Source organism: Ambystoma mexicanum, chromosome 1q, assembly GCF_040938575.1.
Source record: "Ambystoma mexicanum isolate Mex_15411 chromosome 1q, UKY_AmexF1_1, whole genome shotgun sequence".
In the NCBI taxonomy this organism is placed as follows: domain Eukaryota; kingdom Metazoa; phylum Chordata; class Amphibia; order Caudata; family Ambystomatidae; genus Ambystoma; species Ambystoma mexicanum.
In genome coordinates, this window is record NC_090922.1 from 1,118,551,030 (window position 1) to 1,118,578,473 (window position 27,444).

General features: G+C 47.7%; 1 protein-coding gene across 1 annotated transcript in view; it reads left to right on the plus strand.

Annotated features, from left to right (window-relative positions):
• The window catches only part of AKNAD1 (AKNA domain containing 1), an 869,453-nt gene that overhangs the window by 320,594 nt on the left and 521,415 nt on the right, over nucleotides 1–27,444 (plus strand). Inside the window, exon 8 of the mRNA XM_069641860.1 lies at nucleotides 18,993–19,095. Within this exon, the coding sequence (XP_069497961.1) occupies nucleotides 18,993–19,095 (103 nt within the window). The remainder of the gene's footprint in view (nucleotides 1–18,992; nucleotides 19,096–27,444) is intronic.

Here is a 27,444-nt window from a genome sequence, read left to right on the forward strand (position 1 = left end):
GAAGGAGAAAAAGAGAGAGAGGAAATTGATTGAAACATAACAAAAGGAGATATCATGATAGCTCTAACCACAAAAAACTAGAATATCTCAAAAGTCCCTTTACATACAAATCCCAAAGTATTTATACAATATTTAATCTGTCTCATACAACCCTTTTTTGGCAAATACTGACTTCAACTATAAAACCTCATGACAAATTTCAATAAAACACAACGTTTCAAAATATGATTTGATATGATATGATATGGCTTTTATAAAGCGCCTATACACAAGTGTTTCACGGCGCGACAAGGCAAGGGAGGGAAAACAGAGGGAAGACAGACAACGATCCTACTAGCCAGGTGACATTGAGGTTGCGCAAGTGCAGAAGAGGGAGGAATGGGAAAAGTGCGGGGGGAAAGGGGAGGGGAAAGAGGGAGGGGGCCGTGCAGTACAAAAGTGTGGCCAGCTGGTAGCGAGTGCAAGGGTAAGAACAGAAATCAGGGGTCAAGTGTTAGTAGGGGCTGTAGGGATACAAAAACAGTCCCAGAGTGCAAAGGTTGCCAGGGGGCAGTTCCGGTGTCAACTGGCAGGGGACGGGGAACCTGGGCCCGAGATCAGAGGGTAGCCAGGTAGCCAGTGCAGTTTCAGATACAGTCAGGAGATTAGCAGGGGAGAGGAGGAGAGAAAGCAGCAGCAAAGAGGAAGGTCTTGAGGTGCTCCGGGACTGGAGATGGTTCTCCTCAAGTTTCAGAGAGGCAGGGAGGCTGTTCCATAGGGAGGCCCCAGCAGAAGAAAGAGGTCTACCACCATTTCGCTGCTTGGAGAAGCGACTGACCCGAGGGAGTTAGAGGCAGATGAGCAAAGATCTCGAGAAGGAAGATATTTAGGATGGGAGAGTTGGAGGTATTGAGGTCCCAGGCCCCAGAAGGCCCTGTGGACAATGCAGAGGGTTTTGAACTACATTCACCAGTGCAGAGATTTCAGTCCTGGAGAGATACGATCCCTGTGCTTGAGGCCAAGGACAAGTCCTGTTTTGGATGAGTTGCAGAGGGCGGAGAGTAGAGGCAGGCAGATTTAGAAAGAGGATGTTGCAGTAGTGCAGCCTAGAGAGAACCAGAGCTATTGAGACAGTGAGCTTCTGGGGGAAGGAGAGGAAAGGAAGAATACCTCTGAGGAGGTGCAGCTGGTAGTGTGACTTCTTAGAGATGTCAGAGATGTTAGGAGAGAAGGAAAGTGTGAAGTCAAAGATGACCCCAAGGTTTTTGGCCTCACAGGTGGGAGCAGGAAGAGGGACAAGAGAGGGCAGCCAGCGAGTGACAGGAAAGGAGGGAGCAGGTATGCCGATGAGGAGAATCCCGGTCTTACTGGCATTAAGGCAGAGATCATTGGCGGCACACCTCTCCTGGATGGCGGACAGACAGTCAGAGATGAGAGAAGGAGAAGAGGTGGTGGAAGGGAGCCTGAAAATGAGTTCAGTGTCATCCGCATAGCACTAAAAGTTGGGGCAGAGAGCAGCAATGCAGTGGGCAAGAAGAGACAGGTATTGGATGAACAGCCAGGGAGAGAGGTTAGACCCCTGGCGAACACCAGAAGTAGAGATAGAGATAGACAAGAGGAATACAGTATTGTCATATATTCACATAAACAAAGAAACCTTGGTGCAATTTCACTCCTTTACACAATCTAAATGAGAACAAAACTGCTGGATTTGCCAGTGTTTTATTTTACAGCAATAGAAGTCAGATGTATCACTTCCCAGAGTTTGCAGATATCACAGCAAAGGTAAATAGTGATGCCTTACTCTGTGGATAACATCAAAACGTCCTGGAAGAGGGACACAGGGAATAAGGGCCACCTAGTTTAACGGGTCCCGAACCTACCTTTCATTTCTCCAAAATGAATCCGTCCTGCGACGATACAGCAAGACACAAACCCAAGCAAACATACCCAGAATTGGAAGGCATCATAAGGAAAACACCCGCGCCAAGAGGGAGGCGCAGGAAACATCTGAACAGACGATAGGGCGAGGCAAAGGAACAAGAGCACACACGCGTCCGGCACCAACAGGCCCAGACCAGCTGAGCGGAGCCTGTCAAAGGACATGCAGCTAGAGTAGTGGACAGTGGATGCTCTCCTCCTAATATATGCTGTTTGATGGGAGCATTGCTCATGACTGCACATGGTGGCAAAGTGGCACAAAGGAGGAGGAGCTGGAGCCCCCAGCCAGGGGCTCCAAACACGGCACGACACACAAGACTGCAGGAGCTATGCAGATGAAGCCCGGGGGATGGCAGTGGATTAGGGAAGGCAAAGAAAGTCACCCCAGACCGCAGTACAGCGGGAACCCAGAGAAGGAGAAAAAAGGTGAAGTAGCCGAGGGAGGAGGAGGAAGAGAAGGGCCTCGCTGGGGAGACAGTCTGGGGAACATGTAGTCTTGAGAGAAGATCAGCAGAGAGGGAGAGGTGCTATAGGAAGGACTGGAGCACCCAGTTAAGGAGCATACAGCACCAGGCACAGCAGCAAGTGGTGCAGGGATCTCCCCAGGGCACGGAGACCCAGGTCTGGACAGAGGACTCAAACAGGGTCACATCAGCCTGGTCTGGCAAGCTACGCAGGAAGCAGAGTGGGAAGGGATGGCTGGAGAGTGAGAGTGTGGTAGTAACACCAGTGAGGGGAAGCATTGGAAAGAAAGGCTGAAGTGTTCATGGAAAAGGACAAGGAGGCTGGTGGCTGAAATGAGAAGGGAAAAGAATGCCAAGTCGACGCAGAGTAAGATGAATAGGTTTACAGTGGGCCAGACACAGAAAACAAATCGGCAGATAACTGGGAGCAGACCAGACCTGAGTACCTAGTCACCACTGAAGGAATAGAACCAACATTACTGCAAGTATTGCAGCCGGTGACAGACACAAGGGCCAGCCTGGAGGACAGGATAGTCCAGGACTGAGGGCTGTGTCAGAAAGAATGAGAGAAACAGAAGAGAGGCTAAGTCGATTGGATGACATGGTAAGGACACACACGAAGTAGGTGCAAGTGGTCCAGGGTAAATCCTGTAACCTGGAAGAGAGAGCAGAAGATGCAGAGGGGAGATCCTGCAAATATCAGAATTGCGGGGCTCCCAGAGAAGGTAGAATGACCGGCCATGGATCTGTTTCTGGAGAAGTGGATCAGAGATGACCTGCACCTGAAGGGCCTAATTAATTTCTTTTCAATAGAGAGTGGGCGCATAGAGTCCTGGAATACTGTCACCACTGGGACACCCCGCACCCCTCTTGACCGGTGGTCACAAAACTCTTTCAGTTTAGAGACAGAGATGTCATAGTACATGTGGCAAGAGCCAGAAGCCCCATCAAGATGGGCAATGCCAGATACATGCTTTTCCCAGACTATACCCTGCAGGGGCAACTGGGCGAGGAAGTAATTTGAAGAGATTAAAAGACAACTGCTCAATAACCATTTTAGGTACATACTGGTGTTCCCAGCGAACCTCTGAGTAATGGTGGGAGAAAGATTGTTGCTGTTCCTGGACCCAGGGGAGGCATGGGACTGGCTAGGGAACTGAGGAATACAGATGACGAGGGCTGCAGGAAGGGCTAAAATAACAGGCATCACAGGAGCCAGTGAAAGGTGAGATGCAGCCACAGGAAGAAAAGAGGAGCAGAAACAAGGACCGAAAAAGATGTGACCCCAGCGACTACACGTTCAATGTGGGAATGGATGGTATGATTAGCAGAATTGAAGGTGAACCGGCAGTGCAGATTTCTACATCAGAGGATTTCCAGACAATGGGGGAAGGAATCAGAAAAGTGGACTGGGGGACAGAACGAGTGTATAACGGACCCACTGGTGCCTGGAGTCTCAGGCGGGTGCAACTGTGGACTGTGGCAAAGAAAGGGGAGACACACCTAAGCAGACAAACACTATATGCAGGGAGGGCGGGCATTACAGTAAGGAGGGAACAAAGACTTGAATATGCAAAGAGTCCCAATAAGAGGGTTGGCGCAGGGTTGAGGGGTAGTCGGGAGGACAGGGAGAGTTTAGGCAGGGTTGAATGGTAGGCAAAACAGTTGGAGGGTTGTTTATAGGGGTGACAGATACTTAGCATTTGGGGAGAAAGTAGGGTGAGAGAGGGAAAGGTCTAGGGGACATTTGGGGGGTAAGAGGTTATTTAGTTATTTTTTTTTTTTTTGTGGAGGGAGGGGGGATGGAGAGAAAGGGTACAGACAAGGAAAAGGCTATACATTGGGGAGGTATTGGTATGGATGAGACAGGTACACTAACTTGCATCTCATGTAACGTAAATGGGTTGAACAATAAGATCAAGAGGTGTGCAGTGTTCCAATACTTGAAAAGATATAAGCCAGATGTGGTGTTACTTCAGGAAACTCACCTGCTGGGGGACATATGTGGCATACTGGGAAGGGGAACATATAAGAATGTGATCCATGCAGGATTCACAAGGGGTTCCAGAGGGGTGGGGATCCTAGTTATGAGGTTGCTGGCCATGCAGATCACTAACACGTTGAGATATGGAGAGGGAGGATGTTTGCGATTTCAGGGAACATTGTAAGAGACAGCATCACCATTATAAATGTGTATGCACCCTAAATTGTTGGCAGTTATGCTGGAAGAGGTTATAAGGGGAATCGAGGGCAGTCAGGAATGATGATAATCACAGGGGATTTTAATGCAATGGTTAAGCCTGGTCTGGGTAAATGGAAGCAAAGCCCAGAATTGTACGCAATGGGGCTAATGGACTTGTGGCGGGAAATACTTCCGGTGGAGAGTTCTCATTCTTCTCTCAGCACACAAGTCATTTTCCAGAATTGGTCATGTGTTCTTGCCGCAAGCAGACAGGGTTAAGGTGGAGAGGGTGGGATATCTCCCCAGGCGAATCTCGGTCCATGCACCACTCCCATGGAGAGTCAGGGTGCAGGCTCAACATTCGGGCGGAATCTGGAGACTGGGATTTTACCCCTTACTGGATGATTGGATTGTGGTAGACCTAAAGGAGGAAACTGCAATTCTTCCAACTGAATTTGGACACGGTTGGCTCAAAACAAACGTTGTGGGAGGTCCACAAAACAGTGTTAAGAGGGAAAGCTATGGCTGTGACTACTGCCAAAGTGAAACAGAGAGTGAGACGATACGCAGAGAAGGAGGCTAAGGTGACAGAACTGTAACAACAATGTAGTGAAGCACAGTCCTGTGAGTCATGGCAGGATCTCAAGAGGAGGACGGAGGCGCTTAGAATCATTAGAATCAGATCAATTGAGAGGGCTAAGGTAGGATGGTGGCAAAAATGAATGTGTATATATGAGTGGGGAGGCAACACTGGAAGGCTACTGGCATGCTTGTTGCAAAGAGAAGAGAAGAGTCGATTGATATGTTATGTTATGTTGATTTATACTGCACACCGCTGCCATTTGCATGGTCCCCAGGTGCTCACGTTTCTTTATAAGAAAAGTGGGTATGGTTGATTAGTGAAGGAGAGCGGGATAAGATAGAATTTGTGCACATCTGTTGATGCGTACAGAACCAGGAGCAACTGGTATCTGTGCGTGTGAGCTTTCTGTGTTGTTCTTTGTTATGTGCACTGGACTTGCTGTGTTCATAACAGTGCGTCCAGTGTCAGATTAATTTGTTGTTTGCAGGTATTGGGTTTGTAGTATAATTAGAGAGTAGTGTGCGCTTTGCAAGTTTTTTGGTGGTTTGTTTCACAAACTCTTTGGGCATGTGTAGTATGTGAGAGGTGTGAGTGTGTGGAGATGAGAAGGGGTGGTTAGTTGGTTTCAGGTGATCTCTGGCTTTTGAGCAGTTTTATTGTCAGTCGTTCCTTTTGTATTGTCACCTTTTTGCTTTGGTCCTGGTGTATGGTTTGTAGAGTGGCACGTCTAAACTAAATCTAAACAAATAAATCAGTACAATTTAAGTGTGGCTAGATTCAAAAGCAGCAGACACCACATCAGTACGATTCTATTGTGGCAAAATTTAAAAGTTGTGGATAGCAATTGTAGTGTGGCTAAATTCAAAAGCAGCAGGTTGCAATTAGAATGCAGCTGAATTCCAAAGCAGCATTAACTAACTCAGTATAATTTTAGTGTGTGTGCGGTTTGCACGTATTTTGGTGAGTTGTGTTCAGTACGTGAGAAGTGTGAGGGTATGGAGATGAGAATTGGGTGGTTAGTTGATTTAAGGTGATCTCTGGGTGTTGAGTAGTTTTATTGTCCATACGTCCTTCTACATTGTCATGTGCTTGCGTTGGTCCTGGTGTAGGGTTTGCAGAGTGGCACGTCTAAACTAAATCTAAACAAATATATCAGTACAATTTAAGTGTGGCTAGATTCAAAAGCAGCAGACACCACATCAGTATGATTATATTGTGGTTAAATTTAAAAGCAGTGGATTGCAATTGTAGTGTGGCTAAATTCAAAAGCAGAAGGTTGCAATTCGAGTGCAGCTGAATTCAGAAGCATTGTTAACTAACTCTGCATAATGGTAGTGTGGTAAAATTCAAAAGCAGCATGTTACAATTCTAGTGTGTCTAAATTTAAAAGCTGCAGGTTACAATTCTCGTGTGGCTAGATACAAAAGTAGCATTGACTAAATAAGTACCATTCTAGTGTGGCTAAATTCAAAAGCAGTGTTAACTAAGTCAGTTCAATTCTGGTGTAGCTAAATTCAAAGCAGTGGTTTGCAATTTTAGTGTGGCTAAATTAAAAAGCAGCCGGTTGCAATTCTAGTGCGGCTGACTTCAAAAACAGCATTAACTAACCCGGTACAATTCTAGTGTGGCTAAATTCAAAAGCAGTGGGTTTCAATTCAAATGTGGCTGAATTCAAAAGCAGCAGATTACAATTCTACTGTGGCTAAATTCAAAATCAGTGGGTTACAATTCTAGTGTGGCTAAATTCAAAAGCAGCAAGTTACAATTGTAGTGTGGCTAAATTGAAAAGCAGCAGGTTACAATTCTAGTGTGGCTAAATTCAAAAGCAGCGGGTTGCGATTCATGTGCAGCTGAATACATGTGCAGCGGGTTACAATTCTAGTGTGGCTAAATTCAAAAGTAGCATTGAATAAATAGGTACCATTCTTGTGTGGCTAAATTCAAAAGCAGTGTTAACTAAGTCAGCTCAATTTCAAAAGCAGCAAGTTACAATTCTAGTGTGGCTAAATTCAAACGCAGCGGGTTGCAATTCTAGTGTTGCTGAATTGAAAAGCGGGTTTGCAATTCCAGTGTAGCTGAATTCAGAAGCTGCATTAACTAACTCAGTATAATTGTAGTGTGGTGTGCAGTTTGCACATTTTTAGGTGAGTTGTGAGTTGTGTTCAGTACATGAGGTGTGGGGGTGTGGAGATGAGAAGTGGGTGGTTAGTTGATTTAAGGTGATCTCTGGTTGTTGTGTAGGTTTATTGTCCGTTCTTCCTTCTATATTGTCACGTGCTTGCTTTGGTCCCAGTGTAGGGTTTGCAGAGTGGCACGTCTAAACTCAATTTAAACAAATAAATCAGTACAATTCAATTGCGGCTAGATTCAAAAGCAGCAGACACCAAATCAGTATGATTCTATTAGGTTTTAATTTAAATCAGTGGATTGCAATTTTAGTGTGGCTACATTCAAAAGCAGCAGGTTGCAATTCTAATGCAGCTGAATTGAGAAGCCGTGTTAACTAACTCTCTATAATTGTAGTGTGGTCAAATTCAAAAGCAGCAAGTTACAATTCTAGTGTGGCTAATTTCTAAAGCAGCGGGTTGCAATTCTGGTGTCGCTAAATTCAAAAGCAGGGGGTTGCAATTTTAGTGTGGCTGAATTCAGAAGCAGCATTAACTAACACAGTATAATTGTAGTGTGGTGTGCAGTTTGCAAATATTTTGGTGAGTTGTGAGTTCTGTTCAGTACGTGAGAGGTGTGAGGGTGTGTAGATGAGAAGTGGGTGGTTAGTTGATTTAAGGTGATCTCTGGGTGTTGTGTTGTTTTATTGTCCGTTCTTTCTTCTATATTGTCATGTGCTTGCTTTGGTTCCGGTGTAGGGTTTGCAGAGTGGCACGTCTAAACTAAATCTAAACAAATAAATGAGTACAATTCAAGTGTGGCTAGATACAAAAGCAGCAGACGCCAAATCAGAATGATTCTACTGTGGTTACATTTAAATGCAGTGGATTGCAAATGTAGTGTGGCAAAATTCAGAAGCAGTGTTAACAAACTCTGTATAATTGTAGTGTGGCTAAACTCACAAGCAGTGTGTTGCAATTTAAGTGCAGCTGAATTCAAAAGCAGCAGGTTACAATTCTAATCTGGTTAAATTCAAAAGTAGCATTGAATAAATAAGTACCATTCTAGTGTGGCTAAATTCAAAAGCAGTGTTAACTAAGTCAGTTCAATTCTATTGTGGCTAAATTCAGCTGCGATCAGATCACGTAGATCCGGGAAAGGCGCCCTTAGCCTGTGCCATTTGCAGGCTGCCCGGGCACGAATGTCCTGGGAGCAGTGCTTAAGAAATGGGGAATGGAAGGGGAAAGGAAGAAAGCCAGAAACAAACAAAGGGCAAGACCACAAAGACAGGGCACTCTAGTAGACCAGCTAAAAAAATGGATTGGACATCAAAGTGAAAATATATAAAATCAGAATTGGGGATAGTGACATCAATACGTGAGAGCCACAGGAAATGTGTCAGATCTTTGCAGCATATTATCAGCAGATATATATGACCATGCGGGACAAATCGGAAACGTGAATCCAAAGATTTTTGGATCAGCTGCCGATAGCACACCTTTCAGCTGAACAAAGTAGTTGTTAAGACGGATTTCTGAACTCTGTCCTGGTGGCGCAGAAGTTCAGAAGGCCAACCTAATTACTTGGAACAGGGTAACCTCTGGACGAGCCAGGCCAATCAAGGTAGCGATCGCGGCGGTCAAGACTAGGTCTCAAGAGGGGTGAGGGTGACTGAAAGCCCGCAATGAGCACACAAAGCAAGATCACTTACAAACTACTCCAAACAGTTGGTATATTAAAAATATATACACATTTATTTCAAGGCCTTTAAAACACTGACCGTAGCGAGAAAATCACAATATAACGATAGTAAACCAACACATACCATATCAACACAATATATATACAAATACGACAGTCTCAAGCGTTATATGCATGAAATGGGTAGTCCACCTAAAAGGGATGAAAGACAGGCAGTGCGAAATAATGCTTAGACCCAGTTCGCCTTCAGAGGCACCTAACTCGATGGAAGTCCGAGCCCTGCGAAGAGTGGAGCCTTGTGCTCAAAAGTACCTGCACACGCTGGTGCCAACGGGCAAAAGGGGAGTCTCTTCGAAGGAAGTCAGGCAGTTCAGTTTAGTGCACAAAAGAAGAAGAACAAGTTCCGCGACTCAAGCGCAGCCTTCACAGTGGGCAGAAGCAGAGCGCGAGTACGGAAAAGGGTGCTGTTTTGATACAGCGGGGAAAAGCAATGGGCTCCTGCAGGAGGGCGACCAGATCCTAGCTATGCTACTCACCAGTCCCCGATGCAAGCAGACCCAGGCTTCTCCGTGTCAGTTTCAGCAGCTGGCAGGTTCAGAAGAGCAGGGAACGCCTCGTCGTCGTGTTGAGTAAAAAGACGTCCCAATCGAAGAAACACGCACAGTTTGTTACCACAGCAGGGCAACGGAGCGGCCTTGTGTATCTGAGCCAAATGTACACTACTCACTTCAGACCTGGGAACGCCAAGTGTACGAAGCGTGTGAGAGTGACAAGGACTCGAAATACTACACAACCTGGCGGCGGTTACAGAGCAACACTCCCGTGTAAGCTGGTCAGTCAGCTGGATGGCCCAGAGACGCTTCCGAAGGCTTACTGGCAGGAGATGGTGAAGATGCCGAGAATAGCTGTTCCCGCTATTCCAAGGGTCGAAGTACCAGTACAGGCCTTCTGGTTCGATCAAAGGTGAAAAGGGTTTCACAAGGCGACAGCAGTGCAGAGGAGAAGTCCTTCAGCGGGTCTGGCCATTTTGGGAGCCAGGCCACCATTTTGGATTAAGCGTGAGAAACGCGCTTAGAACGCCAAAAGGAGCTCAAAACACAAGAAACGATCGCTGCCACCATTCCCGTCCCTGAATTACTTGCACCGATCAGATACAATCCTAAACAAGTATCTAGGGCCTGTAGAAGGCTAGAGACCCAAGAAAGCTGTAACTTAGCTTACAGTGCCCTCTTGTGTCATGTTGCACGAAAGCCGCTACATGATAAAAGAAACTACGGGAAACAGCGTTCCCCGGTACTGACTGTCTTAAGGGCATGTCAGTTTCCCCGTGAGAAAGGAGCGAAAGCCCAGAGGAGTGTGGCAGAAGGCTGCACTTCTCTGGCAAAGTCGAGAACAAGGTGAAAAACAACAGCAAAAAGTTTAGGGGTTGCCACATGGAAGGAAAATTACCTACAATTACGAAATCTTTCCTAACAGTAGTGTAGAATGAGAGAGTTACAGATAGAGGAAATGAAGGCTGTGATGTCTCAGTTGGGGAAAGGGAAAACGGCAGGGTTGCGCCTCTGAAGCTATGGCTAAAACTGAAAGAGGAGACGGTGGGACCAATGAGGGACATGTTGATAGAAAGTAGGGATAATGGCGATGTACCTTCTGATCAAAGGGAAGCTACTATTTTAGTTATACCAAAGGTAGGGAAACCGAGGGACTGTTGTGGATCATACATATCCATTTCACTGATAAATATCGAGACCAAAATCGTGGTCAAAGTACTAGCTAACAGGCTCCAGAAAGTGAAAACGGAATTAATGAAGGAGGATGAGTTTGTGTTTATACCGAATAGGTGTACCAGAATAAAAATTAGACATTTGAATTTGGTGTTGGGTATGAGGAAAGACAAACAACAGTTATTGGACATACTGGAACTGGATTCCCAGAAGGCAATTGATTCGATTGAAAGGGTGGTCCATGTTTGCGGTGCTGAGGTGAATGGGAATTGGGGAAGGGTATATCGATGGTGAAGATGCTATGCAATGGGCTAACGGCCCCAGTGAAGATAAACAAAATATTATCAGAAAAATTCACCCTAGAGCGGGATACCAGACAGGGGTGCCCATTGTCCCTGTGCTGTTTGCTCTAGACCTGGAGCTATTGGTGGAATGGGTCAGTGGAGATCCAGGGTTGCTGGGGTATGTCAGGATGGGGGCAGGGCGAGAGGACTGGTTATCGCTATATGCCGATGACATCTTATTGTATCTGACGAACCCTGGAAGATCCATACCAACGTCCATGGAGATTTTAAAGGGTTTTGGGCAGTACTCAGGGCTGCAAACAAGCTACGATAAATAGATTCACTACCCAGTGGAATGGGGGGAGGGAAACATGAGAGTTACCCCACCTCTGAGGACAGAGGAAAAAGGATTTCAATTTTTCTTTTTTTTATCCAAATGGATGGGGAACTTTTCGGAGAGCTCAATCTGGTGCCGGGAATACAGAGACTTGAGCAGGATATGAAACAGTGGACAACCCTCCCTATCTCACTGATGAGAAGAGTGGCAGTGTACAAAATGGAAATGCATTCTCACTGCCTCTTGCATATAGTCCAGCATGCCCTGAGGGGAATTAAAGTCAGAGAGTTTGACAGGATAGATAGAACGCTCATGGAATTCTTATGGGAGCGAAGACACAGAGAATCAAACTAGAGACGTTGTACAACTCTCAATGGGAAGGGGGATTGGGACTCTGGAACTTCATTTGCTACTACTGGGTGTCAAAATTGGCCATAGCAAATGAATGGATACATCGAAAGGGCATTGACGCCCTGGTGGACACTGAATTGGCAGGGTTGGCTAGGTACCACTAGGAGAAGCTCCTATATGGGACAGCCCAAGGACTCAAAGTACCAAGGGTAAAGGCAGTGGGGATTGCATGGAATCAAGCCCACAGATACTTGGGATGGGACAAACGGCTCATCTGGACTGTCAATAAGCTAATCAAGGGAGTGCAACTCCTTAGATGGGGGGAGGACTGGAAAGCACAATGGTGGGAGTCATTGTGGGGACCTCACACATAAGAACCTTCCAGGAGCTGAGGGAGGAATGGGGGCTGAATATAAGAGAGCATTTTAGATACCTACAACTGAGACAGTGGGCCTCATTACGAGGTTGGAGGTAAGGGAAAAACGATGCCAGTAAAGGATTACCGGCATCGCTTACCGCTCCGGGCTATTCCGACTTGCCAACCCGCTATTAGCAGCACCGTAAATAACGGTGCCTCTAATAGCGGCATGGGCGCGGGCACGCGACCCTTCATGGCGGCAATACCGGCATGCCGTAAACAGGAGGAGATCACAAGTCAGGCGGACATGCAAATACCGGCATGAAGAAGGTGCTAAAAATGGATACCGGCATCGCAAACCAACCGTAAACTGCCATGTGCAGTGTTCTCAACTGCCACAGGTGCACACAATCAGCACAGGCGGAGGCAATGTAGACTGGGCCAGCACAAAAGAAGCATACCACACCCCTTCCCACACCCCTTCCCACACCAAAATGATTCCAATACTAGTAGCAATACTGGGGCTGGAGGACATGCTTGCATTGCTACACCAGCAACAACAAAAACAACAACAGGCAGCACAGAGGATACCCAGGAGGAGAGGGAGGGTGAGACAGGAACAGCATGCCCCACCAGCGCAGGCAGTTGTACCACGCAGGCAGCCCCCAATCCCTCTCATCAGAGCCAGTCCATTCAACCTAACCCCTGAGCAGATCCACACCCTGTACCGTCTGGACCGGGACACCATCACCACCATTGTGGACATGATACACAAACACATCACCAGCCTCATAGACATCCGTACCGCCATCCCCCCTCTACTGAAGGTGGTGTCTGTGCTCCACTTCCTGGCCACAGGCACCTACCAGCACACGGTAGGGCAGATGCATGGCACATCACAACCATTATTCTCACGCACGCTGAACCAAGTGCTTGATGCCCTCCTGAAGCACACAAGCGACCACATATCCCTACCACGGACTGCCCAGGAGATCTCCAACACCAAAATTGGCTTCCATGCACTGGCAGGCATCCCAAATTGCATCGGTGCCCTCGACTGCACCCATGTGGAATTGGTGGTCCCACATGCCATGGAGGTAGTGTACCGCAACCGCAAGCTATACCACTCCATCAACGTGCAAACGGTATGTGACTCAAACAAGATCATCACACATTGTTGTGCCCGATATCCCGGATCAACCCATGATTCAATGGTCCTGCGGAACTCCACGATACCCCGCTGCATGGAGCGACATGCCGGACAACGTTCCTGGCTACTTGGTGAATTGCATGGCAAGCACATGGCAGTGTGATGGGGGTAGATGCATACTTCACCTGGGTGAGATGGGGGGAGAGATGCATACTTCACCTGGGTGAGATGGATGGGGGGAGAGATGCATACTTCACCTGGGTGAGATGGGGGGAGAGATGCATACTTCACCTGGGTGAGATGGGGGGGAGAGATGCATACTTCGACTGGGTGAGATGGGGGGGAGATCCATACTTCACCTGGGTGAGATTGGGGGAGAGATGCATACTTCACCTGGGTGAGATGGGGTGGGGGAGAGATGAATACTTCACCTGGGTGGTAGTAGTTGAGAGACTGAACAATGCCCATCCTGTAATACACTGTGCCCCAAGCAGCCCAGACTGAACCTGACACCTGAAACCGATATGCAAGATGTAAGCTGCACAACAATGACAACAAGCCAGTACTGCAACCATACCATATCCATCAACATGTACACTGCACATCATCAGACCGTACCCTCTGCAACACAATGCAGCAACATGCTGTCAGTATGCCCAATGCAAATTACCGCTGAACAGAATCACACTGGACATGCGTCCATGAGTGCGTACAAAGGAATCACATGAAGCCAATATACAGCATGTCACTGGCACACCACCACAGAAGTGCAGCATGCCAGCATGAGGACATCAAGAGCGGAAGTGAAGATCCTTAAGAGTCTGGTTCCTACAGTGACCGGATCAAAGCATACGATTAACTACACATCACCTAGATCATGGCAACAAATGCCGTAGGCAACCACAGTGCATGAACACTAGTACGGAATAAGACACCCCTGCATCAACTAGACGATGCTACGCACACCTGTGGATCATGTGACTTCACACATTGCGGTTACTTTGAATATCTCCATTCATGCAGGGATATGTGGATGTGAGCAACAAATCACTGCAGGCTTGTGTGTGATAGGTACAGGTTCCATTTGATGACATCACTTACACATAACCAATGTTGCACCCATGCAGGTGATGCTGGCTATCACTTGAAGAGGTGGTTCCTTACCCCTGTCCGGAACCCGCAGAACAGGCACGAAGAGGACTACAATTGTGCACATACCCGTGTGGTGATCAAGCAGACCTTTGGCCTTTTGAAGGCACGGTTTTACTGCCTCAGCAGGTCGGGTGGGGCACTCCTGTACGGGCATGAGAAGGTGGCCAAGATCATCATGGCATGTGTCATGCTGCACAACATGTGCATCAGACGGAACGTGCCTCTGCCCCCTGACATTGAACTGCAACCGCCTGGTGAGGCTGAGGAGGATGAGGAAGATGGGGTCGGACGTCAGGAAGGTGGCGATGAACAGGAGGGGCGTGCTGTGTGCTAGAATCTGATAGACCAATATTTCTAATACACATGGATGCGGAGGGTGCAAGGGATGTGGGACTCAGGTCACTGGGTGTTGGGGGAAATGGACACTGTGCACTGTTCACCAATAAAGCACACATACACAATAACCAATGTCCAGTCATGTGTTTGTTCTTGACACAACGGGTGTATTAACCATAAAGTGAATAGAAAGTGCATAAAACCTCCACCCAAAACACCCTTCCCCCTCCCCCCACAACTCCCCCAAACACCCTCTCCCCCTACCCCCACAACTCCCCCAAACACCCTCTCCTCCTCCCCCAACTCCCACAACGTCCCCAAACACCCTCTCTCCCCTCCCCCTCCCCCCACAACTCCCCCACACATGGTGTGCACTTCATTGCAGCATTAGTCCGCAAGAGTCACTAATAACAGGCTGCCCCTACTTCCCATGTCCTCTACCAGCATTGGGTGGCTGCATGTCTGGCCGCCGCAAGGTCCACGTGGACCTGCACAGGGGGCTAGTCTGCCTGGAGCTGGCAGAGGAGGAGGTGCCTGGTTGTTCCAGTCCCTGTGCGGGACGCTGGCTCTCAATGGCATCCGCAATGCAGCTGAGGACCTGCCTCACACCTGCCAACTCATCACAGATGCGTGTGGTACTCACTTCTATTGCGAGTTTAATGGCCGTAGCGTATTCACGGCACTCCTCCCTGGCCAGCGCACCTTCGCTCATGTGCTAGCCAAAAAGCGCAGTGAGCTCCTCCTGGCGCTGTTGGATGTGGCTGATTCCCTGGTCTCTGTCCCTGACACTGGTGGATGTTGATGCAGCATGCGGCATGGGACTGCCATCAGGTGAACTCTCCCTGGGGCTCGATCTCCCTGGCAATGACTCACCATCAGACAGCTCATGGCTGCTGGCATTGGATGTGGGGCGTGGGGTGAGGTGGGTTGGCAGCTGCGGGCTGGGTGTGCCCTGTCCTACGGGTGTTTGGCATTGTCCCCCTTCATCCGACAGGGCTGCCGTGGCAGCTGCTTCTCCAACCGAACTGTTGGCAGCGGACAGTGAGCCTTCTGCCACTGGCTCCTGTGTGGTGGTAGCGGCTGGTGTGGGCGCTATTGTGATTTCAGTGCCCCTTTCACACCTTGGTGACGTAGCATCCCGAGTGGCTTTGGGCTTCTGCGGCAGTCCTGGTGTTCCAGAGCCCCTTGATGTGGTGGACCTGTTGCCTCCTTCCATGCCCCTGGCCGCCTTCATTGGTGTTGTGGCCTGCAACGCGGACTCCTGATCTTCACTGTCAGAATGTGAGCCTGTGGGGGACCAAGAGAGGGACAGCATCGGTGATGGTTCTACGTGCATCATGCATGTATTGGTATTGTTGCAGTTCACTACATTTGAGCCTATTTGGACTTTAAGTTGTGACATACAGGTTGCTTGCATATAGGTGGGTCATGCAGGCATACGTCTGGGTGACACATGTATGAGGTGCTGCATGCATGGGGATGTGATGGTGCTGTGGACAGCCTATATACAGGGTTGTGTACATGTGTGTGTGATGCCGCATGCATGCATTGCCTCATTTCTCTGTCACATTTGGGGGACATCGTCATGCTTTGCATTACAGTGGTTTGTGTGGACACTCACCTCCATCAGCCGATGACGGTACTCCACGCTCCATTTCCCCCACTCCCTCAATTGTCTCTATGCCAATTGTGCTGGCACATGTCTCCTACCAGTGTGTGGCTCCGATTGGCTGCAAGAATGCTCCTGACACAGAGGCGCAGGTCATCCCAGCGCTTGCGCACGTCTTTTACAGTGCGGGAGGTGGTACCCACTGCACTGACTTTACGTACCACCCCCTCCCAGATCTCCTTCTTTCTTATCTGTACGGCACGCCGCATGTCTTGCACAAACACAACGTCCGCATTTTCAGCAAGTTTGTCAGCAAGCATATTTAGCTACTCCACTGAGAAACAGACCTTGCGCTGGGGCGCAGCACCTTTCTTCAAGGCCTTGGGCATTCTGATGGAGTGTTAAGTGAAGTTGGGGCTGCTGTTGTGCTGATGCAGGTCCTGGGTGCTGAGGATGGCAGTGGGATGTGTTTTTAAAGATGGCCGCCGTGCTCTTTCCCATTCCTGTGCGATGACGCTACTTCCGGTTCTGCTTATTTACGGTCACCGCTAATAGTGGGTCCATCGATGGCGGTAGTGCTATCAGCGCATTCCTTGATGCCGCTAAGGGCCATTTTTGGGTCTTTAGCGGCATGGCTGTAATGTCCTTACCAGCATGGCTCAAAGCTCGTGCCCGCGAACTCGTAATGGCCCGCTATTAGCAGGCTCTTACCTACACAGACACAGTAATTGCTCCATGCCGGTAAGGACAGTTACTTACCTCCAACCTCGTAATGAGGCCCAAAGACTAAAGCCCCACTCATTAGGAGATTGGACAAAATGTCACAGGCCTCCCCACTAGAACAAAATGTGTTAGACGGGGAGATTAAAGAGAAGCAGGGTCCACTCAACAAGAAATTTAGAGGACTTGAAGCTGAAATGGGAAAGGGATCGGGGGAGATGGGTCAAGAGGAGTGGAGGGACGTACTGCAGCACCCTAGGGAGGTGGCTATAGCAGCCAGACTATGGGCATCATTCCGAGTTTGGAGGTAATCATGGCGCTATTTGCACCATGACTACCTCCAATACCAGTACCGAGTCCGCCCTGGTTCAATGGGGATTTACCGGTCTATTCCGACCTTTGCGGGACCGGTAAATCCCCATTGAAAAAGCCATTCCCCATTCCCATTTGAGTCCCCATAGGGCTCAATGGGAAGGGGGAAGGCGCTAATAACGGTACCGCAAATTGCGGTACCATTATTAGCTCTAAAGTCCCTTAACGGGTCCCGTCCATAACCCCTGGTAAAACCAAGCGTTAAGGAAGTGACCCGCTAAGGGAACTCGGAATAGTGCGCAAAGGGATTACCGGCACCGGTGTCCTTACCGGTGCCCGGTATCCCTTTGCGCCCAACTCGTAATGAGGCCCTATGACTGATACAATTCAAAGGGCCTCATTACGACCCAGGCGCTAATGGGTTAACGGCGCGTAAAAGGCTGCGCCGCCGTTAACCTATTAGCGCCTAATTACGAGGTCCCTTTGCGGGACCCGACCTTAACGGCTGGTGTAGACCAGCCGTTAAAGTAGGGACCCGCAAAGGGACCTTGGTGCTAATTACGGTACCGCAATTTGCGGTACCGTAATTAGCGCCTTCCCCATTCCCATTATGCCCTATGGGGCAAAAATGGGAATGGGGAAGGGCCATGGCGGCATGGGGAATTACCGCCCCGCCAACCTCGGAATGGGGTGGTAATTCCCCATTCCGCCATGGCGGACACTGGCATGGACCATGGTGCTAATAGCACCATGGTCCTCCGCCTGGGTCGTAATGAGGCCCAAGGTAATTCATTTGTCTGTACTAATTGGCAGTGATAATAGTCCTCATTACAAGTTTGGCAGTAGACTTGCCGGTAAAACTGGCAGGCTGCCGACAAACTTGTGAGTGTTTCTGGCGCCCAGAAATGAGCAATTACCGAGTCATTACGGCCTTGCCAGACCCGGTAATTGCCCATTCTCGGACGCTGAAAAATATTCTTCCCCATTCTCAATCGAGCCCCATAGGGTCAATGGGAATGTGGAAGACGGATGCACCGGCACCATTCGTTAATGGTGCCGGTGCATCCGACATGCTGTGCTCGTGGGTGCCTGTCTGCCTGCTAGGTCAGACCTGGCGGGCACACAGGCACAAGCACAACTCGTAGTTTGCCGGTCTGGTAGTACCGGACCGACAAACTTGTAATGAGGCCCAGTGTCTCTGTTATTGGAAAAATCCATACCGAGTTTGTTTTAAGAAAAAGTCCTGGAAGCTTGGAAAACATAAGCAATCCTTTTTATAAGAGTGACAACAAAAGCAGCTATAAAAAATGGCCAAACCCACAGCTAGAAACGAATGACATTGCCAGGAATGTGGAGAGGGCGGATTAACTGCCATATTCATCTCATTATTTACACATAGTTTTGGCACACTAGGTAGTGCTGAAGCTCCACTCATGAGCCACAACTTAAAAGTAGATGAAAGCTTGAATTGATAGCCAGCTGTTTTCTGACCTCTTTGCATCTCTAGGAGTAGCTTTGTGCAAGATGTCATTTCATGCTTTCTGCTAGGTTGGGAACTTCCAGGATGAAGGTCTGAATCACTCGTATGGAAAATGCTGACACTTATATTTTGTTAAAGTGGCATGATTCTGTTTGTACATTGCCCATATTCATATCCAAATTAAACACACAACATCTTTTCATTCAAACATGTTTCCTCTTAGTAATGATGTAATTGATACGAAGGACGCAGCTACTGTCGGGAGTGAAATGAAGTCTACAACTACTACACACATGCTGGAAAAACAACCCTCCTCAGAAGAGTTGGTAAACTATATTTTTGTTTACGTTTTTCAAAGTGATGTCTAAAGATAGAGAATCATAGGACTCATAACAAGTTTGGCGATGTGGTAAAAAGGTGCTGTTAACCATCACTGTGACATTTTTGGACAATAAACGTCAATTTTACTCCACCAGTACATTTCAGGTTTGACCTTGAAGTGGCGGATTTACCTCCAGCATGATGCTGGAGGTAAATCCTCCACTTTAAGGCTGAACGTCGGCAGATTTACCACGCGACATTACAGGTCACTTTAAATCCGCCAAAACCCATCATGCAGGCCTATTACTCCCAAAAGCAGTACTCACACCACTGTGCCACCACTCGTACCCGCGTGGTAAGCCAACGGGGCCGAGTGGTAGTAACAGTAAACGACTTTGGCGATAAATCAGCTAATTTACTGCTGATTTATCACCAAATACGTAATGAATCTGGTACTTTGTAAATGTTCTATATTTCACTGTTGGGTAAAGGAAACACCTGTTACTTTCACCACTATGACGTCGAGGCTACGAGCCAACCATTCAAAGCCTTCAGAATGTAGAGCTTTTCCGAGATGCTCCCCTTTTGGCCATGCTATACCCATTCCTAAGCACTGCCATATTGTTTGGGTCTACTCCCTCCAATCCCCCAGTGCCCCACTGCTGTCATTTTGAGGGTCTCCAGAACATGTCAGAAGGACTCTTGTTTTGTGTCGAAGTAGGGCACAGGGCACAAGGGGTCTTTTAGATCTCCAGATGTTTTTCAGTACAACTACCATCAACCCTGCCTAGCATAGTGAAAGGTGAGGTATTATGGGAGTCATAGTCCAAACATCTGGAGAGTTGCAGGTTTCAGACCAGCGCTTTAGAAAGATACGGTAAAAAACTGGGTGTTGAGGGGTAAAGATGACAAGTCATGCTTCCTGTTATAATTAAGGATTCTAGGCACCCAGACCATCTGTATGAAGCTGGCCCTAACAAATAGGCCTGGTATAAGCGCCCTTATGGCACAAAGACCTTCCCTAATTTATGCAACCACTCCAGCTTACTGACTGGTGAGGATGGCCAAGCGTTTGCCTCTTGTGGTAGAGAACTGAATTGTGTTAATTAAATTGTGTTTTGGCTGATTTCCTGCCATTGCCTATGATTTTCCACAACCAAAGAATCAATGATGATTTTATATGAAATCATTAGGATAATGAAATGTCTATACCTTGAAGTTCCCGCTATCTAGGGCATGCCCCTAAGAGATGCTCCTCTATCGCATCACATTCTGCCTCTGAGGCTGTCCAAGCCTTTTGACATGTTCTTTCAACCAAGCACACATTAGTGTCTGCTACATTTGTGATGGCCAATCACGTTGCTTATATTGTGGGCTATATCTAGTGCTACATGCCAAAGTTCACAGAAAAATGTCAGCTATTTGTGTACTAGTGCTTACCCCACTCCTCACTTACCCTGCTTTCAACTCTCCTATATCCCGATCATTAACCTAATTGTTGAATTAAATTTCTCTGCCTTGCCTCCTTCTCCCTCAATCAACAACCATGGAAGAGAAAGGCAACTCAGTTTAGCGCTCCCTTCACTTATTCATTGGTGATTTTCTTGGATAGGGCTCCTTTTTAGATTTGGCTAACGGTTGGTTAAATTGCTAAATTATCCGTGTGTGTATTGCCTTTCGGGTTGGTGTAAAGCTACATTGTAATTCAGATCTCCTTTTCCCTTCCTGGTGAGCATGCATCCAGGTTTAGTACATGAATCCTATATTGCTGTTTCGTTTCTAGTGTGCATGTATCCAATCAGCTTGTTTGTGTCCTGTCACTCACTATGCTTTCTTTTACCAGCATGTTTTGGCACAGCCACAAGTAAACAAAAGAAAACTGCAGATCCTTGTAACTTACGGTGATTTGTGGAGTCTGAATCGCAGTGGGTCTCTCATCCCTGATACTTCATCTTAGTACTTCTCCTTAACCGCTGTCCTTCTCTTTCTCGATTGTTCCAGTCCTTCTCCTTCATCCCAGTCTTTTGATTTCATCCCGGACCTTCTCCTTCATTGAAGTCCGCATTAGTTTCTTTTTTACTTCCCAGTCCTTCTCCTTCGTCCAGTCTCTTTCCTTACTGTACCTTCTCCCTCATCCCAACCCTTCTTCTCCTTCATCTCAGTCCTTTTATTTTACCTTCATCCTAGTCTTTCTCTTTATGCTTCAACCCAGTCCTTTTCATTCATCTCGGTTCTTCTCCTCCTCCTATGTCCTAAACCTTCTCGTTCTCCTCATCCCAGTACTTCTCCTTGCCCACGGTTCTTCTCTTTCCCTTTCTCCTTTGTTCCAGTCCTTTTACCTGTGTCCCACTCCTGATCTTTCTACTTCATTCCATCCCCTTCTCCTTCGCCCCAGTTCTTTTCCTTCATTCCAGCTTGTCTCCTTTGTCCTAGTCCTCCTCCATCATTTCACTCCTTCTCTATCATCCCAGTCTTTCTTCTCCTTCTTCCCAGTCCTTCGCCTTCATTCCAGCTTGTCTCCTTTGTCTAGTCCTCCTCTATCATTTCACTCCTTCTCTATCATCCCAGTCTTTCTTCTCCTTCTTCCCAGTCCTTCGCCTTCATTCCAGATTGTCTTCTTTGTCCCAGTCCTCCTTTATCCCAGTCCTTCTTCACCTTCACCCCAGTACTTCTTCTTTTCCTTAAACTTCCCAGTCCTTCTTCTTTTCCTTTAATTTCCCAGTCTTTCTCCTTTGTCTCAGTCCTTCTCCTTCTCTTCGTCCCAGGCCTTCCACCTCTCCTTCGTAATGATTTTATATTTTTAAATGGCGCTTTATGCTGAATGCCTCCCACTTCTGAGTACTGTAATAACAGCTGTTATTATTGCCCTCTTAAATTATACTGAACATAAACGATCAAGGGCTGCGACAGGTGTGACAGGATTCGGAATTGTGACATGCAGGCTACCCCGTATCAGAGGCTAGCATTCAACACAAAGGCTTTTAACAAATGCTCTGTGGTGAGTGACCCTCCCAGGTGTGTTACCCCTTTAAGGGAATGTGTCCCTCCCGTGCGTATTGCCCTTTTAAGGAGCCCCTGCAGGCACGTGCACCAGAATGGCTACAGACTCCCGAAGAGGAACCACTGAGTCCGTCTCTCATTCATTTAGGCCTGCAGGCACACACCGTGTGAGCATGGGCCTGCAGGCCATGATGCCGTGGGACCCTCCTGCCAGGACGGTGGCAGAGGTCTGCATGGTCATGGGCATGGCTCGCCCTGACCCCACTCCAGATGGTGTTGATGCCCATAGCACCCTGGGGCCTGCTGGATGTCCATAGCGGGCCCCCCAAACCCTGCCACTATGCAACATGCTCTATCCATCCCGTGGTAGACCAAGATTCCAACTCACTTTACTCAGCTGATGCTGACAAGCCCCGACATTCGCAAATAATATTATGATGGCGTTATGGCCAGGGCGAGATGTGGAAGGGCTTCAGCATGTGTTATCTGCCTGCATCTGAGATATGAGCCTGACACACTTCCTTGTGCTCAAACGCCACATGTTGTCCAGATTTCATTCTGTTCTGGAAGCACTGATTCCTTCCTAAAGAAACCTTTTTGCGGAGCATTTTTAAGGCTGGACTCACAATGACAGCTAGTATTCAAAATGACTGGGACTGCAATCATTTCACTGTAAGGAGGTAACTCAATGAACATTTGATGAGCATTTCCATTTTTTTTCTATGGGTCAGTTCTGAAATAACTCCGCTCTGCCATTTCTGAGAAGAACGTGTGAAATGTAACACTCAGACTGACATTAAATGCAGAGAATCCGTGGTACAGTTTTCTATTCCCCCATCCAGGGACGTCATTTCACCAAAATGCAAGGGGTAGCGGAAGTGAAATCCCACGACCCTCGACCTCTGACAACATCACAGGAAGTGATGTCATTTGACCTCGCCCCCAAGTCACATCACAGGAAGTAATGGCACACAACCTTTCACCCCTTAACAAAACAGGAAGTGGCATCACACAGCATAGTTCAGTGCACTAAGAAAACCATGGTTACGATACACTGCAATATGATATACATTTCATACAAGAATGGATCACCATATGTAGCATTAATATCAGTGTCTACAGGCCCATATTACCAAATTACTGTGAATGTAAGCAGACGTCCAGGCCAAATGGTGCCATGCAATGGAAAGATAACGCATGTGACTATTGCATGAAATGAAAGGTGCGTCAACAAATTCAACCCTTAGGAAGTGAGCCAGGGCCAAGCTCATCTACAGTCATCCGCTGGCGGGATGTGCAAAAAGCTGAACCTATAGATTGTAGCAGTTTCTATATATTTACAGGTGTTGGATGTTTTCTGAAGCATTTTCATGTGTTAGACAGTTCTCACATATTGAGTGTTGCATGAAACGCAGAGATAGAGAGACTCTGATTTGTTTCCTCCGCTTTGCATAATGCGCCAAGGCCTGCCACAAGCCTATATTCCTCACTAGAAATTCTCCATGCAAGTGTGGCCCATGGTTGCTGCACGAATATGTGCTGTGTTCCCATGTAACAAAATACGCAGGCTGGCTTTGATGCCAGTAATGATACTATAAGAAAACTGTACAAGCTGGCTCTGCCAGTATGCCACATGCCCCAAATAACATACCCCTGTTCGCTTTGCGATTACAAATGTAATGCCATGATGAGAAAACATGTCCAAACTGGCTCCAATGTAGGCCATTCTAATCACAGGGCCTCATTATGACCCAGGCGGTAAGTTACCGCCTGGGCCGTGACTTTACCACCATGGCGTAAACTACGTTTACGCCATGGTGGTTGGCGGACTTACCGCCCCATTCCGACCTTGGCGGGGCGGTAAGTCCCCAATCCCCATTTACCCTTCCCCATTCCCATTTTTGCCCCATAGGGCATAATGGGAGTGGGGAAGGCGTTAATTACGCCACCGTAAATTACGGTGGCGTAATTAACACCATGGTCCCTTAGCGCCATGGATTTTAACACCTGCTAAAAGCAGGTGTTAAATCCGCCATGGCGCTAAGGGACCTCGTACTCAGGCGGTAAGGGTCGGCGCTGTTTACGGCGCCGTAAACCCCTTACCGTCTGGGTCGTAATGAGGCCAACAGAGGGACACTTACCATGCTGGCATCATAGTTTCCAAGTAAAATATGTCATGTCATAGTAAGAAATGGCTAGACTGACTGCACAATACATGCCACACACACACACATATTGTATTCATTTGCACTTACTTTGGCTTGACTGGCACAGGAGTGGTGTGCTTTTAACTTCCCATTTGGGTCAGACATTGCCAACAAAGAGCATCAATCAAGTGCCAATCTCCACACTACAGCAACCCTGAAAACAGTTTGTAAGAATCCAGGAAACGCATGCCTACTGCTCGTCTGAAATAAGAAAAACGTGTTCCTTGTGACATGTCATTAGACAAATGATCTCATGCAAACGCACAGGGGGAGCTATCTAAGCTGGCATTCTGAGATTTGGGTGAAACGTATATGCTTTTCTCAACGTATGGACCCAGAGCTAATGGGGGCATATAATGTACGACTGGCAACAACCGGGTGGACGCTTTTGAAGTAAAAGAGATCTTGAAAACTGCAACGCAGCGCTCCAATGCTTCAGACACACATCTCATGATGAGACTGGTCACACTTTCACTTTTAAAATCCTTGTATACATGACTGTGAGATCGCCATATCCAAACTCAACATAACCGGATTAGCGTTTTATTTTTTACTTCAATATGTCTGTTTTTTTAAGCTGAATGCTCTGCAATTAAATAAAATTACAGATGAAAAGAAGTGACAGATTTTCACAGTAACCTTTTACTGTGCAGAACTTTGAGTGTGGGGTGCCTTCTCGGGGTGGCACTGCTAAGAATGTAAAGTAAAATGTGGAAAAAGTATAATTTCATACAGAACATTTATCTGTTTTACTAATTCACAAAAACTATGTTGGGGAAAAGTCAGCAAGCGAGGTAATCATCATGGCTTGTTGTGTGAGGTGTGATTTTGGAGTATAACACTCTGTCCAATAAAGGGCTCTACCCCAGCCAGCAAGTCTTATCACCGAAATTTGACCGCCACATCTAGGGCCACGCACATCCATTCCACAGACATAGTAAGATGCCTCTTGTCTGCCCCTCAACGACCCCTCCTCACCTAACAAATATCGTCTCCTGTCTGTGTACGCAGGGTGAATGAGCTGCAGTCTGAAGCAGCATTCATCTCTGAGGAAAGTTTGAGAACTTTTATTCTTTCCATCCAGGAAAGAATTAATACATTTCAAGTAATACGCGCGTGCACAACAAATTACAATCAAGAGCTCTGAAAAAAATGACTTCATGCCATGTACGGCCGGGGACTGGGCTGTTAAGCAACAGAACGTGAAACACCAGACTATTTTAAAAATGACAACGGAGCTTGCTATGAACGCCCACAAGACAATTATTTTTATCACATACATAGAAGCATTTCCCATGGCAGAGTAGACTGCAGTGCGGCACTTACGGTACTGGCTGTTTATTTGCTCTTCAGCTGCATGGATTCCAGCGACTGCAAAAACATAGCCCCGCTCATTAGCCTCCCAGCCCCTGACCTGGTAAAAGGGGAAAATGTTAAACTGTGCAGCTCATAAAATATGAAACTGAAAACACTGCCACCGGCAGCCCTCTTCTAGCAAAGGGCAGCAGGACACGCATTTAATGACCCAGAAGCGGTAAACGTCAGGAGGCTCCAAAGAGGCTGACACTTAGTCGAACTACAAGCTCACATGGTTGCAACATTGTGAACACTCAAGACTTAGAGGCGCCGCTGTGCCGCTGTGCCGCCCTGCGCCTGCCGCCACCTGTGCAGGCTTGTGCTTTTTTAAATAGTTGGATGAAAACAACAAACTTTTTTTTTAAAAATCAGGTGTCGCAAAGGACATGCCCATAGCTCTCAACTCACACGCTTTTGGCGGGTGTCACCCGCCTTGTAAACAGCGGACTCACCCGCCAAAGCCTCCAGCACGCCCATTCGTTTCAATGGGCCTCCCACCCGCCAAAACTAAAATCGAGTGTTTTCACCCGCCTTTGCAACACAAATGGCTGAGAGGTATGCATGCCAGGAGTCACAATGGGAAATGACAGAGGTCGCACAAGCGACCTCTGGCGACCCCCAAATGACGTCCATGCCCCCATCCCACAACTAAGTGAAAATAATGGTGCCACGTTGCTGGCAGTGGCAATAGAAATACATATATGTGTTTATGTAGACGCCTCTTCGAGATATATGGATTAATACAGTGATTCAGAAGCACTTACACATTGAGGGGAGTTGCTCAGTATCCCCACATTTTCCCAGGTCACCATTTGGAAAGGAGGGCCACTACGTTTCCTTCAAGGCTAGGAGAGTAACAGAGAACAGGAGTGTGTTGCGATCCACCCGGGCAGCTACAATATCAACAGTGGTCCATCCTTCAATGGAGGTGGGGGGCTTCCTGGTGCCTCTTATTGGGACTGTAGTAGTAATAGTGTCGGCCCATCGCTGCTCCAACACAATCAGGGCGATCATCTTTATATTAATATTTAACATAACATTTCGCTGTAAGGAGATATCCTAATAACATAGAGCTAGCTACTGTTAGCGGTCTCGGAGCACTGCCGCCCCGTGAGCCCCCAACTCCCTGAAAACAAACACACTGTACGCAGTGTTCATAGTGTGGGCTCCCCGTGGCTCTGGTGCAGCCGGGAATGCCCCGTTTACTTATAGATGCACACGACGGAGTGAAACGTCACTCCGTCGCGTGCGTGCCCTTAAAGGGCCAGCGCCACACTCCTCCTTTTTCATAACAACAAACTGAAAAGGGGGACCTAACTACTAAACATAACAGCACACCAAATCAACAACCCCGAATGCCCCTGTTTATTGGTACCGACCCTGGATCCCCAGATGGCACCATGGTCAAACGGCTTAAGAGTCTTCATTACAAAGCAACTCACACTTAGTCCATGATATAGTCCGTAAAACGGGCAGGTGTCCCTCGTCCTGTCCTCAGGGGATACCTCCTGCCTGTCTCTCTGACCGGTGTTCCTTCGCCTTGCCCCTCACGGGTCGGGGACTCCACCTGGATGGGCTGTCCCCCTCCTTCGTCTGGCGCTTCCTCCAGGTCATTGTCCCCCATAGTCTCTGCCCTTGGCTCACCCAGTCTCTTAAAGAAGCTGGCATTCCTGATGACAGATGCTGTTCCATCAGACGCGGTCACCATGGATCCCTTGACCACCAGCACGTCCAATGGAGCCACCACTCTTTCAAACGCCACAGACTCCACAAATTCTACCTCCGGGTATC